We start from the raw sequence: 20,491 nt of genomic DNA, 5'->3' as shown, positions 1-20,491 counted from the left end.
AGCATCCAAAGAAAGCCACACAGAGCAGCTGGATCCAGTGATACAAGGGTCTCTGTTCTTATGGAAAAGCCCAAGCCCTATCCCAGACCTATACTAAAACCATGACTATAAACAGCAAGCTTCCAGGACACACCTGCCTTTGACACTGTTTATAATTAACAAAAGAGTAATTCAATGTAAAACATCAGTTTTCTAACATTTGTTGCAAGTGTATATAAAATATTGGCCTAAAAAGAAAAAATAAAGCAGACAAACTAGATGCCTGCTTTCGTTAAGACCAGCTTCAAAAATTGTGGGAGACTTCTGCAGCAAGACACTGTCAACAGCTCTTAAACCATCACTGTAAATGACACACAGCTCAGATTTGCAGCAATTATTTTCAATGTATGGATCACTAACCACTTTTCAGTGAAGATACTGATCCTTTCACCTTTCGCATAGAGAGGCTCCTAGGTAGCATATATATTCCATCTTACACGACAGGCTGAAAACGCACCAGCTGTTGTAATACAAAATACATACCAGTGCTTCTCACATGATAATTGGACTAGATACTGATCTTACATGCAAGTCTAAGATCTGTGGTGGAGTTTGAACAGCCTTCATGTGGCATTTAAACTGTGCAACAAAAATGTCTAAACTGTGGCTGTAAGATGACTACAGCGAAACAAAACTAACAATTGAGCTGTGAAGTCCATAGTTGAAACTGTAACAACAGGGTTTGCCAAAAAATATCCAATTGAGCAAGCCATCCAATGAGCCCATCACAGGAAATCAGCTCCTTTGAAGATGCTGGTGCTGCTGACTGCTGAGCAGCAAGAAGGGAAGACTCTACCTTCAGTCTTTGCAAAGAGAAGCTCTGGTTCTGGTCCACATCAGTTAGATTATTCCCAGATGAGTGACACCTGATGGCAATCAGCACAGATACCTCCCCATCACCCCTTGGGAAGTGCATGGGATGACAACTTCCATGGTGTTGCTATGGGGAGGTGCTGATAGCAGTAGTAATAAGCATGTGAATGAGCTGGCGTAGTTTTTGTTTGTATGCACCTGTTGTTTTGTTGCAAGTGTTAGGATAGATACAACTTTTGTACAACTGAAGCTGTAGTTATGATTAACAATAACAGTTGGAATATTGCCCCAGGCAATAAAAGGCAGCATAATACAACATTAACTTCACTGGCCCTCATCTGATCATACCACAGATGACTTTGCAAACTCAGATGAGTCCCGAGGCTTCAGCTGCCCTGCAAGGTCCCAAAAACCTCTGATTATACCCTTGAAGACCACAGAGTTATTTACCCTGCTTATAATCTTGGACAATGCTTGTTGACACAGAAAACCCACACAAGCCTCTAGAAAGCAGGAACTTTTTAGCCACTTTTCACAGTTCTACATCAGCATCCATACTCGGAAAGAATTTCTGCAGCAGGTCCTATTTTCACAAGAGCTCGGCAATTTGACTTGTCTAAACAAACTAAATGGGTAAGATACCAGTTTCTTAAACCCACATGGCTTTTCCTAATACAATTCTACAGTAGCCACACAAATCTTATCTAATAGGAAAAAATACACAAATTAAACATAAAATAGATAAGCATATTATTTGCAATCAGGAAACATGCTATATTATTCAGCAGATAAATCGATCGGGAACTGTAGTTGCATTTGTAAATTGCTACAATACACCTTAACTTGCAATGCAATTATTTAATGGCAAAATCAAAACACAGTGGTTTACTAACCAATAAAACCCTCTAGTAGACTGTGCTATGTGCAGAAAAAGTAAACTAAGGCTAATAGTTTTTTATAGCATGAATAAATTTTTTGATTGCTTTCTTAACTCTTATTGTGGAAAAATGTGGTGCAAGCAGCATGTACTGAAACAAAGACCCAAACATCTTCATATATTGAAAGGGAAAATTAAATTAAGCTGTATATCCTATTGCTCCTTTATGTTAAACAGTAGTGGAAAAATACTGAAACCAAGAACATCTTTTGCCAAAAGTTGCACAAAACCCAAGATATTTGAAATACCTTTTCCATTAGAAGCGTAAAAATTTCTATTTTTGTCAAAATATATTCATAATCACTTTCTTAAACATTTTACACTGACTAAAAATTGTGGGTGCCAAAATATTTGGTATAAGTACATAACCTCGGGGAGGAGCATTCCTTGAAGAAATGTCAATAGATATGCGAGACTCACTTCACCTGAAGCTTTTATAAAGGTATAATGCCTGCAAGGAAGAAAACACATCTTTTTGACCCAGTAATCTTGCTGTCCCTCGAGACGCAAGAGGGCTTACGATATTACTAGTATTAATATTTAACATGAAGGATTACAAATTCTTATCTGAATTGCTAAGAAGCTAAACTGTTTTGAGAGTATTTTCTGACCTTTGATGAGGCCTGTGCTTGATACCCAGGGGCAGAAAGCAAGACTTCTTTTTGAGGAAATAATTTTTGAATGTCAGTCACACACTTCATAAAACAGGTATTGAGCTCAAGTTCTTGAAAAAACATACTGGCTAAAAGGAAAAGTCTTCAGATTTTTTTACTTTTAAATGCAAACTTTGCATTCTACTGGCCTACATCAGAAGGACAAAGGGTAACTGTTAATATTTGTAACTGGGGAAAGAAAAATCCAACTGATCTCACAAGACAGCTACAAACTCACTGAAGAAAGCATCTAGCAAAAATAATTCAAAAGGAAAATGAGCTATGTAAGTACACCTGGAAACAACCCAGGTTGCTGCCTTTATATTGGATAAGTTTAGCTATGTTTTTACACTCTTACTTTTTAAATGCTTTAACTACGAAAATCAGAAGGTTAAAGTAAGTACTTATGAAAAAAAAAATATAGAATATTAAAATGCTGAATACCTGAGTATGAAACTGTACAAGTTAAATGAGCATGTTTAAAATCTACTCACACTCATGGTAACGCTACAGAAAAATGACAAGTATAGGTTAAAACAAATAACGCAGATAACTTAATACACGCACAGAATGCCTTCCTGAGGTGAAAAAGTCAGGAATTGAACACTGCATTCACAAAGATAAAATTTAGCCAGTATGTGGGGAGGGAAGAGGAGCAGCGGTACATGCATTTTTACTCCTCTGGTCCTCAGAAACACTGTCAAATAAAACAAGAATTTAGCAGCTCAGGTTCCTGGAAGTTTCTGAAGGCAACATTGCTCATTATTCTACTGGTAAGTAACTGATCCAGTGTTGATCCTCACTTGAAATTAGCATACGACTTAGCCACTTCAGCCAGGAGCCAGCACTAGTTGCTTCTGAGGAGTAACTACAAATTAGCTGACATTTATTCTCATTTTTTCAGATGAAAGACCTCAAAGCATTGCCTGAAATGGATAGTGCCTGAACATTATCCTCCTCTGACGTGTGGCACAAGGCTACACAAACAGCCCTACATGAAGCAAAATGCCTGGACAAACTCCATTCCATTCAGTCCCAATGGCAGACCTCTGCCAGGCTTCTTATTCCTTTTTCAAAGAGAAATTAAGAGTGTACCCAATCTCATCATCTGCTGGCAGTGTTGCCATTGAATTGCCACTCCACACACCCAGCTAATGAAGTCCACTGGTTATTCAGGAGATTTAGGTGAACCTTTTATCAACATTTTACTCCTACCAGTTAGTACTGTTAATTCTTGAACTGCTAAATGGTCCATAGGTTTAGTGGTATTTATTTTCCAATTTTATCATACTTTGCACACCATTTTCTTGCAGAAGAGTTTAACAGATTAACTGTTCACTACCTTAAAATTACACAAAAAGGAAAAAAACCAGGCCTGCTGCATTTTAGTTCTTCACATCTTTATTTTTTTTTAATTCACATAACAAAACAGAAGTCCTCACTTCCAGAGCAATTTATCTGAAGAAAACAGAAAATCTATTCTTGGAACATTATGATTTTTAATTAGCACTACACCTGCAAGGCAGTCAAATAGAACAGCTTTCATTTTCACTAGCTGAACTTTCCATTTACCTTTTTGTCCTGCTGGGAAATCCTAAAGGCACACAACTAAACCATCTTTCTCCTCTACCACAAAATCATTTTATGTTTGTCAACCAGCTCTAGCCTGCATCTAATCCAGATTGACATGTTGAAGTTACTACCCGAAGTCCTAGCCCCACAGGACTCTGCGGCTGGCTTTCAGTCTCCGAGTACCTTTTTCTTTATGCATGCTGCTAATCTGCTGCTGCTCTGAGGTCTGCATTAAACTCCTGGACAACAGGAAGCAGACGGGTTTACAGCCTGCTTTAGGATGATACAAATTGAAAGCAATCCCTAGAGACAGCAATGCCAAAGCTGACAGACACTGTAAGAGCTCCTGAAGTTTGGCTTTAGGACCATCAATCAGGAGCATCTTGCTAGTGGTGCTCCCAGAAGCCCTATAATGAGCCATGAAGTTCAGAGCAGAGAGAGATAACAGTAAATAGAGAATGGTAGGGAAAAATAAAAAGAACATTACTGACTCAGTGAGAGCAGTTCAACTCTTAATTGTCACCACTTGACTCGACTGTGCCTGAACATTTTCATAATTTAGATTAACTGCTGCCATCCCTCCTGATTAAGGGGTTTTGTTAGTAATGTAAACTACTTTCATTATAAGATTGAGACAAAACTATATTAGTTTAACACACCAACTAATGATCATTTCTGAGGTATATTTAAGTTTTCAGAGCAATTTTCTAAATTGGTACCAAAAAAATCCTTTTCCTATTATTTTTCTGTAAGAGACATAACTTAAATTTAATCAGAGAAGTTTTGAACACACAAAGGAAGCTTCTGAAAATAGATTAAAGGATTCAGTTACTAACTTCCATGAGAAGAAATAAAATCTAGCTAAGCTGAAATACAGATAATATATGTAGCAGAAAAGTAAACTTACTATTTTAGCATTGACAGACATTTCAATTTTATCATGATTTAGCCAAACAGTGCTATAACTGCACAGAGCTAGGTAGAGAGACCACCATATTAAAAGAGCTGGCATGATTTTTTTTCCCCTCCATATATCTTATCATCTACTCTCATTTTAAGTGTCTGACAGGAATACTTGGTGTAGGTACATTTATTATTAATATTGAAGAGCTTTTTGCCAATGAAAGTGTTGGAAACAAAACAATTCAAAGGCTGTCTCTGAAACACTCCAAACCAGGGAACGAAAAAACCTCACAGCTAATGGTTTCTACAACTTTGCTTAATACACAAGCAAAAGAGTTGCCGGATTGTCGTGTATGACTGGTAACTGTTCATAGCCACAGCGGTATCCCAATGGCCTGTTACCACAGCACTAAAGGTTCCCAGAAAAAATGGTAAGCTAACCTCTCAACAATTTGTGAACTATTTTTACAAGACACAAGATGTTCATTCATAAAGTCCACTGCATAGATGAAAATTAAACCTCATCACAACATGCAGTTCAATACACTGCATTTTTTCCATAAAGCTATTAGTAGCAGAATCATGCACCCAAATACAATTTTAGGCTTAAGTCTGGGCACAAACGTACAGCTGTCTTTTACAGAAATGTTTAAGCCAGTCAAAAAACCACATGAGGTGCGGCTGAAACAAAAGCCACAGAGATACAACCTTTTATTTGTTTTCACTTGAACTTTTTTAGTTATTTCTCTTGGTCTGGAGGAAAAAAGCAATCCCTAGTCAGGGCTGTAACGCACTGGTTTCCTTGTCCACTTAGAGGCAACACAGTCCATACACCTACAAAAGATGTAAACAGTTATCTGAACAACTACATTACTTCATGAATTATGTTTAGAGTGCTCTACATCCTCAGTAACATGAACCTACGTGAAAGCTTGTTTGAGAGCTTTAAAGGCACAAATTCAGCTCCCTCCCCAGGAAGTCACTGGAAACTCTGAATCTTTAGATATTTACCAAGCTTCTTCTCTTACACAAGCAGCTAGAATTCCCCTGAAAAAAGGTGTACTTTGTGCAGCTTTTCATGAAGTTAAAAAACCAAAAACCAAACCAAAACCCCAAACCAACACAACTACATGATCTGATAACTCTTTTCTTCTATGTATCTACCAACTGCTCTGATTATCTGGCAACACTGCCAGGATTCAATTTCAAGAAGTAATCAAGCACGTAAAATAACCTCAAAAATCATTAGCACAAGTTAAGCAGCTGTTGCTGTACATGAAAACCAGCACCCTGAAGTTTTTGAACTTGTTAAAGCTGTGATCCAGCAATACAAAAAAAAGAATAGCTTGGTCTTGTCTTGTCAAACTTTGGTAAAGATAACAGAGCAGAACAGTTTGCTGCCCCTTATCACTAAGTCAAGGAACAAGGCCTGCTCTTTATTTTTGCCACTGCTATTATACATAAAACCCAATGCCAAAAACACATAAAAAGTTTAAACCTTGTAGGTGTTATACTTGTAACTCTATTCCTCATGTTACAGATCATATACGTAACCATGAAATGTAAATAATTTCTCAATACTTTCTGAGTTTTAAGATAAGTCAAAGCCATGTTTTCTCTAAAAGTATTTAGGAAATTATTTTGATGTGTATCAATAAATAAGAAATTTAGAGAAATTTCTTATAAATAGCTGAGACTAAACAGAAAGCTTATTAGGAACTGCGTTGAGAGCCACATGATCGTTAAAGAATGCAATATACTGCCTGCTACTCACTACATTCTTTCACAGGGTTTCCTGGGCCCTTTATTCTAGTCTTTACAGACAGGGCCATCCCAGGACAAGAAACAAGACTCAAGACTTTCTTCTTTTTTTATATTACACATATATTCGTATGTATGTTTCGTTCACTCTTGGACTAGGAATGGAAATGGATATTAAAATAAAGCCAAAATTTTTAAGGTATTCTTGTGGAAGAAATGGCCATAGAATTCAGAATCTGTCCTTCAAAGCATAACCTCAGAGGAAGAAACCGAAAAGTAGATGTAGTGTTTTCACAATCTGAAGGATTGAACATATAAGTGGATAAATGAATTTTCCATATTTAAATGCTCAACTTCAACACCTACTGACTTTTAGCTGCTTATTTTTTTTGTTAACCATGTAATCTATTTGCAATTCTGAATATATTTTCACTCTTCTGCTCCGAAATATCAAGTTATCTATCTATCTCTTTGTGGTATCAAGCGAGGTGGGACAAGCCTGTTCCATTTCATCTTTCAGGCTGGAACTTGTGTTAAAAATAGGTATGAATTACTGAAGCCTACTGCTGAAATGCAACTATAAGGGCTATCATAAACACAAACTGGCCCTCCATGCCAGAAATACCCACGAATCAATTTAGATAAAATAGCAGGCAGGTGGCACAATGAAATTGCAGTACTGGGAGAAATCTGCATTTCATATTCTTATCAGCATTTATAGATGAAATACCGCAATCCTGTAATTCCAGAGGTGCAAGATCCATGCTGCTTTTAAGTATGCAGCTGAGGCACTGAGTTAAAAAAGAAAAAGGCAATAAAAGAGATAATTGGACAAACAAAATACTTAAGTGAAAAACAAAGCTAGGGTCATTCTCCTCACCAAGCCCACCCAAAGGGAAGCAAAACATGCTGGTTTAACTGCCACTCTAAAGACAACATAAGGGAATGTTAAGTGGACAAAGCAGTCTTTGATAACATTGTTTCAATTGCCTATTTGTACTTCTGAATAACGAAAGCAGTTTGAAAGCACAGAAAAGCACAGCCAGCTTGATTTGGCTCATCCTCATTTGATGCTGAAGGCAAGGATGATTAGAACTAAACAACTGAGCCACACTCCCAGCACAGAATGGCAAATGTACAATTGTACAACAAATGTCCAAACAATTAGCAGTTCAAGTTTAATTCTTATCATCTTACAGTTTTAGCATTACATGGCTAAACAGCCTACAATCTCAACAATTTCTTAATCTCTACAAGCTACACCCTGCAATATCAGCCAGAGCTAACCCACACATGAATACACATGCAACCAGCCCCATTTATTAACTTCAGACCTAGAACTATTAGCAAAAATGCTTCCAATATCACCAAGACCCTCCTTGTGCTACAGATTACTTTTTTCTTCCTTTAGCATGATTAGGATGCCACATTTCCTCACAGATTACCTCCTAATATTTCAGCAGGAGGTTGTTTTCTGCATCTGAAAACGACTACAGTACTTTGTGACACAGCCACTTGTAGCATATGAAGTGTTTGTCCATACATTAAAACCATTTGAGATTCAGTCCTCTGCTGCTGCTCCTCCCTCTTTCTGAGGAATAAAAATGAGGAAGAACACCTTAGGATTTCAAAATTATAAACTTTCTAAAACACAGTGAGGTTTTATTGCCTCAGTTTCCTATTTCTTTACCATAAGAACTCTGACCTTTAGAAAAAATCCAATTAAAATATCTTCTAAATTTATGTGACTTTCTTTTATTTATTCCAGGCAAACGCGTGATGCACGCTCTACAAGCTTTCATTGTACACATGCAAATTACTAATCATATATACTAAAGGTCATTGGCAATCCATTAGCTTATCTCTAACAAATGTTTTGCCTCAATTTTTAGGTTAGTATTTATTATTTGCTACCTTAAAATAACACATTAGAAGAGAAGGGGTAAGATATTTCTAGCACTACTTATTTGGAAAGATGAATCCACAGCTGCATTCTAATTGAATTTCAACTGGGGGAGAATAATACATTTACAATTAATCCATTGGCTATCCTCTACAGAAAAAAACATTGATTAAAGCAATGCTGCCTGAACTGAAGAGAAATATTCACCTTTGGGACCATAGCAGCATGCAGCTTGAAGAATGAGTTGCTAATTTCAGACTCTACAAAAGCTTTTTTTTTTTCTGCCCTAAACAGCTGCTAAAGGCCTGCACATATGCAGTCAATTTATCCTGGATAACTCTGGACAGCAGAAGAGTAAATAATGCAGAGGACAGGACACATGCCACAGATATTTTGAAATGCACAAAAGAACATGATACAGAGATACCCAATGCTGGTTTACCTCCCACAAGACTATTAACCAGCTTCAGGCTGACTCCCACAAAAATATTCACATACTCAAGACTGGTCCTAAAAATAATAGGAACACACTCACATGGTGCAGTGCTTGTACTGGTAGCAAGTATCAGACACACCGTCTCTGCAGCTAACTAGCTTACTGTTCTCAACACAGATTACTACTGCAACCAAAATCCTCAGCTTAAACCACGACAGGTATCACAGCTATATATTTGCTTATTTTAAACTAACGTTTGCTAGCTACGCAACACCAATTATATGTACATATTTGCACTGGTTTAGCAAAGTCTGCTGTCCTATGTTGACAGAAAAAAATGCTAAGGAAAAACAAAAAGTCTCTCCCCCCCTACAATTATACATTCCTAACCAAAGCAGTTTGAAATGTCATTCAGAGGCAGTTCCTGAGAGGGCCATAAACTCTGAGCTCCCTTCACTAATTAACGGATCATTAGTAGGAAAGAGCCCCTAATTGTTCACCCCCTGCACGACAGACTGTCTTAATTACCTTTGTGAAGCAACCAATTTTTCTTTCAGTCATTCTGTCCCAAAATCCCAAGTGAACTGACTCAACAGGGAAAAGAAGAAAAAAAAAATAGTATTTTCATACACACATTTATGAAAATTCATATTTTTTATGACTGGCAAAGAATTTAGGGTCTAAGTGTTTCCAGCAAGATTTATGAAAGAATTTCAGTAAACTATAAGAGACAGAAGTGATAGACAGTGACTAAAGGACCAAAAAGCTCTTCTTGGGATTAAAATGTAGATACATAACTGAAAAGCTTTCCCTTTGTGAAGCTTTTCAGAAAGTTAATTATATCATCACTTCATAATCACGACAGCTATGGCAAACACTATCACAGCTGTTGTTTTCTTTTTTGAGACCATTGGAACAGGCACCTATTCCTTGCCTTTCAAAATACTTCCTTGCAGAGTTCCTAATGAACAAGTTCTCTCCATGTTTATGCCCAATTGCCACACGAATCCATTTGGAGACAAATGTAAACTTTACTGCCAATTATCTTACAACAGAGATTAAATTGCTTTTCTTCTCACCACTTCCCACAAATCTACAAAAACAAAACCCCCCAAAACCCTGAAATCCTTACAGACTATTTTTCTTTTTGGATGCACCTCAATGAAACACACACAGGCAACAATCACTGATGCCAGGCAAGAGAGGAGACACGCTGGCTGCAAGAAGTATGCCAACGAACTAGGTCATTTATTATTGTTCGTAGGGCTCTATCTACCGGCTCAGGTTCCTGTTTCATGAACACCATTCAGGATGCAAAGTTTCAGTGATTTCAGAAATTAATGCCATAGAGAAGTACCTTCCCTTGAAACTGAAGGCAGCAAACCATATACCCAAAATCTCCCTGTGGGTTAACATATCCTTAATTTTGATCCCAAAGTGAAGCAGCTGGGAGACCCCAACACATAAAACGTGATAACTCATGACTTCCAGAAAACAAGCCATTGAAAGCCAGTGTTTCATTTCCTCACCACTGCTGATTTAAGTTTCTGATATAGGTTACCACTGATTTGGGCTCACACTTAACTTCCATCTATAATCTATACAATACTTATTTTTCAATAGAAAACCGTATCTTGCAGAACCCCGAAAAAAAGTGGCACAAAACTGAACACATTCAGGTCTTAATAACAAACCAGTTCACTTGTAGAACATAGCTCTGAAAGTCAAAGGGCTCATGAACACCCGTTGATCTTCAAGGACAACCTCTTCAAGGCACAAAACCAACCTGCTCCATTGTGCAGGAAGCAGGCATGGCAGAACACCTGCATGGGTTAACACAGAATTTTTGAATAAGTTCTTACTAAAAAAAGTACACAGAAGGTAGAGGTTAGAAAGCAAACACATAAATACTTGGTAGGACTACAGAAACTTGGCTTGAGCAGGCAGGATGAAATTAGAACAGCCCCCCTCCCCCCAAAAAAATTAAATACCTGAAAGCCAGTAATTTAAGAAAAAGAAAAAAGTTAATCAAACCCCTAAAATCTTGGTTATGACCACTTTTAGAAGTTAGTAATGTTAACTGCTCGAACAATCTAAGTTTTGAAGAAGAATATTACATATGTTTCTAGCAATGGTTAGCATACTTCTCATGAACAAAGAGGAAAGAAGTGCAAAGAGAACTCTCAGAAGCAAATCTGATCTCAGTTCCCTTCCTAATCCTCTACAATGCATCTGCTCTACTTTCTCAGAGGAGCTGTCTCTGGTTTAGAGTTCCAGCAGAAAACATTCTTTAGGTTCTGACATCTATACCCTATACTGCTTTTGCTTACATTCCCAAATGTTACTATGGTTCCTCCTCTAAATCATTAGAATAGTCTCTCAAATGGGATGGCGAGGAGGACAGGTATTACTAACGCATCCAAACCCACTTCCATTATTGAAGAACTTGAAACTATATATATATATATAATATATACTTTAATATATCTCTAGACTCTATGTATAGATATATATAGACATTTATATAGACTCTCTTCAGTATATATATAGAATATGTATATTGAATATATATATATTGAATATATATATAGAATATATACTTGAATATATCTCAAGACTCTCTTGAGCTTTTGAAGTAGCTCTGGTATAAAATTTACAGTGTATTTGTATACTTGCTTTTTGTGTGAGAACTCTCTCCTTTCAAGCAAAGGAAGTATCTGGAAACTATACAAGTGAAGCTTACATAAGAGCCTGCAAGGGGAACAATTGCTCCTCCTGAATATTAGCATATAAGCCTTAAGTCTTTCAAAAGAAATAAGTGTGATTAAAACACAAGGGATAACTGTTGGGCATGTATAAGAACAACCAGTGGTAGTTCTGCTTTCCCAAGATAGCAGCATGAGGACCAGCGTTTTGCGTAAGCAAGCTGTCTTTCCAAAAAGGCCAAAAACAGATTATGGAGGAGAACAGCAAGTTTGTCAAAAGAAATGTCAAGGAGTGTGTCACCACAGAATTCTTCAGCTGCCATTCACAAGACTTCTGACATCCTACTGTCAATAACTCATATTTTCCAGCATTGTCCAAGTTTTCTGTTTGAAGAATCAGTTCAGTTTCTCCTCTCTTCCCTCCTGAGCACTCCAAACAGGAAACTTGCCCAACACATGGCACAGCAAGAAGAATGCAATTCTTCACAGCAACAGTTTAAGCTTCCCCCACTCCTCACCCCCCAACCTAGAGAAAGATCCTCAGTTAACTACTGTTTCACTCTTTAGAATGACAGATGATGGACAACTCTGAACTGCCATGCTACTCTCAGAGGCAATCTCTTTCATTGTATAAGGTTCAGTGGCCTAAAATTTGCCTGTAACTACAGTCTTCGACTAATGCTCAAATGCAGATGATTAACTTTTCAGCAGGATTCCAGACTATAGAACTTGTTAATACATACAAAGAAGGAGGCAAATTCACAGAAATATGCTCTATATGTAAAATATACAGAGTTCAATTTCTCTTTGACAACTTACTATTAACTACAGCATTAAACATTAAGATAAAACACAATTTTATTTCATGTTACTTTCACTATTTGGGTACTTGATGTCACATTAACGAGACATGACAAGCAGTGGTAGTAGAAAAAGAAAAAGTATTATCCTAGTATTTTTTCCAATGAAAAGTTTAAAAGGGAATTCAAAAGTTTACTGACTACTGCCTCTTCTAGCTTACTACTCCTAATAGCTGCAATTACATCACTATGTATGTAGGATTTTGAAAGCTTCACTAAAAATATTAAACATGATAGTGCAAGATCAACTGTAACACTAAATATCTTGTCAATGATAAACTGCATTATAGGGAAGAGCGTACATCGACAGTAGGGCTAACAAATCATAAATTGAACATACACCAGGCTTCAGTAATAACCCCAAGCAAAGAGAAGCTACTGCTTTATTAGATGACTAGCTAAGCTTTGACTAAGAAAACACTCCAACATTTCACATTCTCAGAATACAAGAGGACAATTATGCTCTTCCAAAAGGTGTTGCCAAATATATTAAGTAATAGGTGTTCTCAGTGTGCTCACAACACCTTTACAAACAAGCTATAAAGAAAAGCTATAGTAGTGGCTTTTTGAAACCTAACAAACCTTCACAGCTCAAAGTGCAACAATTGGGAATTCCTTTTACTGTTGTTTGAGGAGAGGAAAAAAAATAATTAAAAAAAATTTGAAAAAAAAAAAATTAAAAAAAAAAAGAAAAGAACAAAACAAGAACAAAACACCCACAGAGAACTTGTCCCTTCATTTCCTTCACTATCAGTTGGTCATTCCTCTCAACACACCTATTGCTTAGGGACACTGCACAAGAGCCTCACAGTGAAGTACTGAGCACTATGAAAAATGTCTTTCTAAACGCCCTTTAAGCATACGCAGAAGCAGCATGTGCAAGAGAGTGTCTTGTTCTGGAATTTCCTCTATAGGCAAAATGTACACACACATCTGCAAGTAGAGGCAAACATACAGAACGACTGGTTAGAGCAAAGCCAAAGAACCACACCTTGCCTTAGAGGAGAATGGGATTATCCACTGTCCCGTCAGCATTTATTCCACTGTCTTGGATCTTAAAGATCTTAAAGATCTGTCCTACCCAGTATTAAGCAATATACCAATAGGGCAGAAACATCTTAATCTACAAGTACAAGGTGACACACAATATTATTACATATCTCTTATTCCAGTCTTGCAATCAGCTGGACACAATCCTCTACAGCCACTCAGTTCCAGTGTTGCAGAGGCAGGGATTATGTCAGCCTGTGCTTCCCCCATCCTCTCTCCAGCCCCTTTTCATCTTTCAGAAGTCCGGTACAATGCTAACACATGAGGTTGAAAAGTTAGAAGGGAAAAGGGTTGTGCTGGAACTGCTAGGTATCCCTGTAACGCTTTGTGCTACAACCTCCAATCCTCAGTGAGACCAGACAGAAAAGTATTAAAGCAAAACCCAAAGCCCTGTAAAATTTTAGCCAGCTCCTACTGTCAAACTTCTTTAGACAAAAGAACTTATTTTGGCATAATGTTGTACCTTTTCTTCCTTTTGCAGCACTTCAATTCCCCATCTAGAAAAGAAATATACTTATCCAAAAGTCTGAAAACAAAAATATTTTTTTTAGCTTCATTACTATTACTAAGCAAGACCATTTTAGTAAGCTATTTTCACACCTACATGTTGTATTCTGTTTTGGGAACCACCAAAGTAACACCAATAAGCTCACTTATCCATGAAATATGCCAACTGCTGTGCTCAAAGAGGCTCTGCTAGATGGCACATACTTTGGATGAAAAGCAGAAGGCTCTCCTAAACCTTACCAACTAGATAAAGGTTACAACGCTGCTCTTAAGTATTCATGGCTGTTGGTAATAAGAAAAACAAAGTTACCAGAATTTTAAAGCTTATCTGGTACACTTCACCAGATTATCTGAATGCCACAAGAAATCAAACACCAGACTTTGTACGAAGTCTTCAGCTGTTTTAAAGAAAAAGGATTCCCTCCCAGTCTGCTGAAGACAACTTTTCCAAAACTCTTAACAAATCTACTAAAAGGAATGATTCATTGGTTTGATCCAAGTATGTAACTAGACGCCTTACATCACAGGGCCACATCTGATACAATGCTGAAGAATTACACAGGTAACATTATACATCATTGTATTAAAAAAACCCAAACAACCAACCAACTCTGATCTGTATTCTTGATGTTTTACATATATGGCTCTTTTTAACCCCATTAGAAATAGGTTTAAAAGACCCACACAGAAAGAAACAGCAACTAAAATATGGGGAAGCTTCAGATGTTAGCCATTTCCTGTTTTTTTCAGCTGGCAAATATAGAACTAACTGATGCATACTAAATTTGCATTGATCAACTGTACCATGAAGAAAGAAAAATGCTTTCACTAACTCACATCCATTTTTTCAAACTTGTACTTGCCCATTTAAATGGCATTTTAAAAAAGTACATGCTCGTTGATTTTTTTCATTGGAGTCTGTACTAGGTGAAAGCCAGCCTAGCACATCAGCAACAGTGTTTTAATGCACAGATCTGGCTGGAAAATATTAGGTTCTTCACTTTAGTCTCTCATATAGTGAGCTAACACAGTATAAATAGTCATCTATATATAAACTTGTGTTTTTTCAAACCCTACCAATCACATATATTTACTAACCTTAAAACTACAGAAAGTTTGTAATAATTTAACCGGAGCTTATCCACATAGAAGTGCACATTTTAAAAAGATAACAAGTACTTGTTCTGTTTATTAAGTAATTCTCACATTTCTAACTATTTCATTCATTAATAGCTGTATTATTACGTACTTCCCTTTGGATTTCCAAAGTTCTATCTACCTTCACCTCCAATTATTTATTTTCTCATTACTTTTATTCTTCCAAATATTTAAAATAGATTAAATGCATTAGTATCTTAAGCCCAAATCCCATTAAACCTACTCACACAAGACCCCTGTAGCTCTGCAAGTCACTTAAGCTATGAAATGCTGAGACTCTGTCCCAATGCAACTCTGTAAAAGTATGAATCACAACATCTGCCTGTTCAAAAAAGAAATAGATGAGTGCAACACAGACAACTTATCTCCACGAAACACACACATCAGTGATTGCATTTGTGTATGTGAAAAACCAGAAGGTGGCTTAGGTCATGCATGTAATGCCAGCCTAAAGAAAAAATATAGCTGTAGCGCTGTAGCCTGACAACTAAAGATAAATCTGACGGCTGTGCAAGACAGCTCGGGAAGTTTTCCCAGCTCCTGCCGCCGGGCTGAGCTGGGGTTACTTCACCGCAGGTGTGCTCCCGGGAAGGGCACATAGGCAGCCCCGTCCTCGCTCGGCCACGGGAGCCCGCTCCCCTCTTTAAGGGCAGCTGCACTAAAACACAGGCGACAAGCGGACTCTGGGGAGGCACGGTTCAGGCAGCGCTCTCTCGGCAGCCGCGGCTCCCCCGGGCCCACTCCCTCCCTCGCTTCCCCTCTCTGAGGGGAAGCACGACGCCGGCCTCCGCCATGCAACCACCAAGGCGAGATCCCACCGCCCGCCAGGCCAATGCCTCGAGCTCACGGCGGCTCCCGAGCCTCGGCCACAGACCGTCAAGCCCAGGCCCGGCCCAGCCCCACCCCACCGCCGGCCCGTTCCGGGTCCGCAGCCTATCAGCCTCGGCCACAACACCGCGCTCCGCCAACCGGGGCCGCTCCCGCAACCGCCGCTCGCCTACCCCATCCCCCCCGTTCCCCGCTGAGCAGGTGCCGGCGGAGCTGCCCCTTCCCCCGACGAGGCGAAGGCCACCACCCGGCCCCAGACACGTTCCCGGTGCGCACAAGCGGGGCGAACAGGGTAACGCTAGCGGCTGGGCGGGAAGAGCCCCGAGGTCCACCGGCCACCCCCAGGCCGCCCAGCCCAGGCCGATGCTCCCACGGGCAGGACCGTGTCGGGCCGGGCGGGAGAGCAGTGGGAAAGGGACGCGGTGCCGGTTAGCTCACCAGGAGGAGGAGGAGGAGGCAGCCAGGGTCAAGCAGGAGCGGGAAGATGGCGGGTCTCATGGTAGATCGGGCGCCCGGGAGGGGGGAGAAACGCGGCTCCCACTCTCCGCGGCGACTCCTCACTTCCCCCGTCGCCAGGAAACACCCGGCCAAGTTCCACCGCGGAGCCCCGCGCTGCCCGCCTCCACCGCTCACTTCCGGGTTCCCGCGCTCCACGGGGGACGCCGGGAAGCGTAGTTCCAGCCGCTTACGGCTTGGCCCGCTCACGCCACCCGGGAGGGGAGGGGAGGGGACGGAGCGATCCCAGAACGCACCGGGGCTGCCCGTGCATAAGCCCCGGCCGCGCCCGGCAGCTGAGGGGTGGGATTTGGCGGTAGCGTGACGAGGAGGCGGGTGGGGTTGAGGTGAGTTACGGAGCGCGCCTGGGAGGGCAGGGTGAGAGAGGGAGGAGGTGGCTCCGCTCACAGCTCAGGCGAGGCAGGGTTAACCCTTTCCGCCTTGGTGGCTCGAGTGTCCTGTGGCACCGCAGCCTCTTCCGCTCTCGGTCAGGTGCTGGGTGCTTGTTACCGGTTCTCCTAGCCCTCGCGGGAGGAAGAAGGAGGTGTCTCTGCCAGCTCTCAGCGGTGGCGGGAAGCGTGCGACAGCCGTGTTGCTGAGGCGGCGGGGCCCGGGCGGGTTTGGAAAGTTGTCCGCGTTTCGTTTGTCGTCTTCGGGTCTCGCCTTGGCCCATCAGCCGACGGAGCTGGGGGGAACGGCACTGGTTCTGGGGAGGACGAGGAGTTATGAAAGCTACTTTCTGTGTGTATGGCGGGGAGCGTAGCCTGAGTGAGAGGGCAGAGCGGCTGGGGGAGAGGGAGGTTCTAGCTTCAAAATAGGATTAAAACTGAACGTCATCATTCACTTCATATTCGACGCTTCAGCAGATTGGGGCTTTTTGTCACTTCCTCAGTTCTAAGTACTAAAAAGAAAGAACGCCTAAAATTCAGTGTTTCCTCTTCCAATAAAACTTAGGACCTTACAGAGTTTTGGGAGGTTTCAGAGCCGTCTCAAAAAGATCATGGAAAGCCGCGCTGTGTGTTCTCCGCGTTTCCACTATGTACACAAGCGAAGGGAGTGAAATGAGGAGTGAAATGGGGCGTAACGCCATTTAAAAGGAAAACCTTCACATCAGCTTTTTGCAAGTCAGGCTCAATTTGGTGTCAGAGAAAGCCTTATGGGCTCAAACTTCATGTGCGACACTGCAAAAATCATTTGGCCTGTCAGTTTTCTTGAGTTGAAAACACACATATATATATGTGTGTGTGTATACACAAATCGTGTAAATTTTTTATAGTCTGAATTTTGACCTTAGCTTTCATCAGATCCGCTTATATCTACATTAAGAACCTGTGCTCTTCAATCTGTAGAATATCCTGTCTTCTGAATTAATTCACAAATGAAAAATACAATTTTTTTTTTTCATAGCAGTCATTCTTTACTTGGGAATTGTATCAGTAAGATTTGACAGAGTGATCTTGTTTAAATTTTAACAACATCGAGTTTTGCTGAATAGAAAAATGATGTAATTCTGATTATCTGTGTAATGCAAAGTAAACTTATCACAGTTTGGTATGAGATTTCACACACCTTGAAAGAGCTCTTGGTGTCCTTATGGCTGTCCCTTAATTTCAGGTGACTTGACAAAGCTAATCTTCTACATATTACCTTAAGGAAGGAAAAGTGAATTATTTACTTGCTTCCAGTAATTCAATCCATATTACAGATAATGTCATTTATGTAACTTTTGTAAGCAGATCTTCTAGTTATTTATTGTTGTTTTTCATCCCTTATGAATAAATGCCTCATTTTTGTTAATGAGAATCTTTATTAAAAAAGTCTTCCAGATACCAGTTCATCTGCTTGTCATATGCATGAGAGAAGTATCTGAGGGAAGTTACGTATTTTACTTTTAGAGTGCCTCATAATATTTCAGAATGTCTCTGCTGCAGAGTTAGCTTTTTTGATTGGGTTATGATACTGTCCTAGAATTACTGTAGAAGCAATTGGTTGCTTCTCTCACTATGTGATTGCTGACACTGTGCGTATGTGGCTCTTGTTTTCATCTGGAAATTAGGAACATCTTTTGTTATTAATTCTCTTATGTAAGCAGTCAGTTTTATGTAGTTGTTGCTATAGTTGGGATGCTTCTGGTGCTTTACTAAGTTTTTCAGTATTTGCTGAATTTTATGCTGCTGCCCTTTTATATTCTAGTTTGTTTGCAGAAGGGTAAAATGTACAAGAAAATGTAGCAAAAGATATCAGTGATAATTTTGGGGAATAAAACCAGTATCTCAAAATTCCAGAAAGTGGAATATTCCACTCAGTAATATAGAGTCCTGATGTATTTTCTGTACCCAGAGGAAGCTTTTGAGGAAAAGGTGAAGTTAAAGAAGTTAAAGACAAGATGTACTCCTGTATGCCAAATGCATGTTAAACTCAAAATTTATATGATAGATTTATCATAGATCTATCTCTGTGACCTTTTCCCTTCTTTTTCTTTACTCTTGTTTTTATTGCAGTTGAGTATTGTAGTTTCCTTTATATAGGAGGCAAATTTCTATAGCTGTAGGAATAACTGAGCAGAAAAAAATTATTGGTTAAGTAGGGGGAGGAACTGTGACTCCTTGTAACTGACACTCAGTTTCTTGTTGTCCCTTTTGGTTTCTCCAGATTTGCCTGAATCAGAAATGCCTCATCTGCTTTTATGCTGTATAATGTAGAGGAGGTAACAGAGGATGTAAACCATACTGCTAGGTTGGGAGAAAAAGTTTGTCTTTGAATGAAACATCTCAGTTATATGTCCAAAAAAGTAAAAAAGGCAGTTTTGTTGGAGTAGGAGAGAATACTTGGAAAGCAGAGAATGATGGAAGTGTTTTGAATGATGTGGATATTCTTTATTCTCCTTAAAAGAAAACAATGATTATAGGTAGCACTTGAAATGTCTGAAGGGCTGTTACACTGAGATTAAAACATTCATGCTTTATGTCTTAAAGTGTGTTTGGACTTGCTGGGCTTGCATAAGCTCTGTCCACCCTCCATTGTCACATCTGCACCTGCAGTTTCTTTGGCTTTCTTAAGCACCAAGTCAAGTTGAGCTGTTCTGTAATTTGTCATGGTGTATGATGGCACTGTTAGCCTGCCTTATGTGGCTCTAAAAGTGGAAATGTTGTTAACTTCTTCTCACATTAGGCTCTTTGAACTCCTTTCTGTTGTCTGCTTCTGGAAGTCAACAAAGCCATAAATCCATTAATGATAGACTTCAGATTATGGGAAGGATCACCTACTTATGTGGTAAAACAAGTGTGTCAAAAAATGGTCGATGGATTTTCTGAAACATAGAGAGGTTCACCAAACTCACTAAGGATTTGTGACTTCCAAGAGATGTTGAACGTCATTATTTTCATACTATTCTGAGGCTCATGAAGAGGAGGAGAGCGGTGGGGTAGGATCACATTGTTCCATAGGTTTCAGATGACCAGAAATTATTCCAGAACTATTAAAGAGGAAAAAATACTTTCATGAAGTTATGTGAAGAGCTTGCCCTCATGCTTCTGTGCCAGTGTAGAGTACACCAGTGCTAATGTAGAATCAACTATCTGTTGTGCTCTAATAACTGGTCACTTCAGACAGGTACAAATGCCATACATGCTTGGTGTTGGCAAGTTGTTTGTTGGGTGACTAGGGTAATTTCTGAAATAATTTTATAGAGGTGTCTGGAACAAAAGTTGGGTTTAGGGAAATTGCTTGCTTTGTGAAAGTATAGTGAACCATTGCATGTTTCCATAACACGTGTTCTCTGAGGGTTGATAAAGTTAGGCAATACCATACTTACTCCTGGTTCTGAAGTAACTCAGGGACAGCAGAGGGAGATCCCTGAACACAAGCAAGG

The 20,491-nt window shown here is 39.6% G+C and overlaps 1 protein-coding gene across 1 annotated transcript in view; it reads right to left on the bottom strand.

The window, feature by feature from the left end:
• The window catches only part of ERP44 (endoplasmic reticulum protein 44), a 51,019-nt gene extending 34,196 nt beyond the window's left edge, over nucleotides 1–16,823 (bottom strand). Inside the window, exon 1 of the mRNA XM_080611442.1 lies at nucleotides 16,564–16,823. Coding sequence (XP_080467568.1) covers nucleotides 16,564–16,623 — 60 coding nt within the window. The 5' untranslated portion in view covers nucleotides 16,624–16,823. The remainder of the gene's footprint in view (nucleotides 1–16,563) is intronic.
• Between the last annotated feature and the right edge of the window lie 3,668 nt (nucleotides 16,824–20,491).

Source organism: Psittacula echo (assembly GCF_963264785.1).
Source record: "Psittacula echo genome assembly, chromosome: 2".
Classification (NCBI taxonomy): domain Eukaryota; kingdom Metazoa; phylum Chordata; class Aves; order Psittaciformes; family Psittacidae; genus Psittacula; species Psittacula echo.
This window is presented reverse-complemented; position numbering and strand designations above follow the sequence as displayed.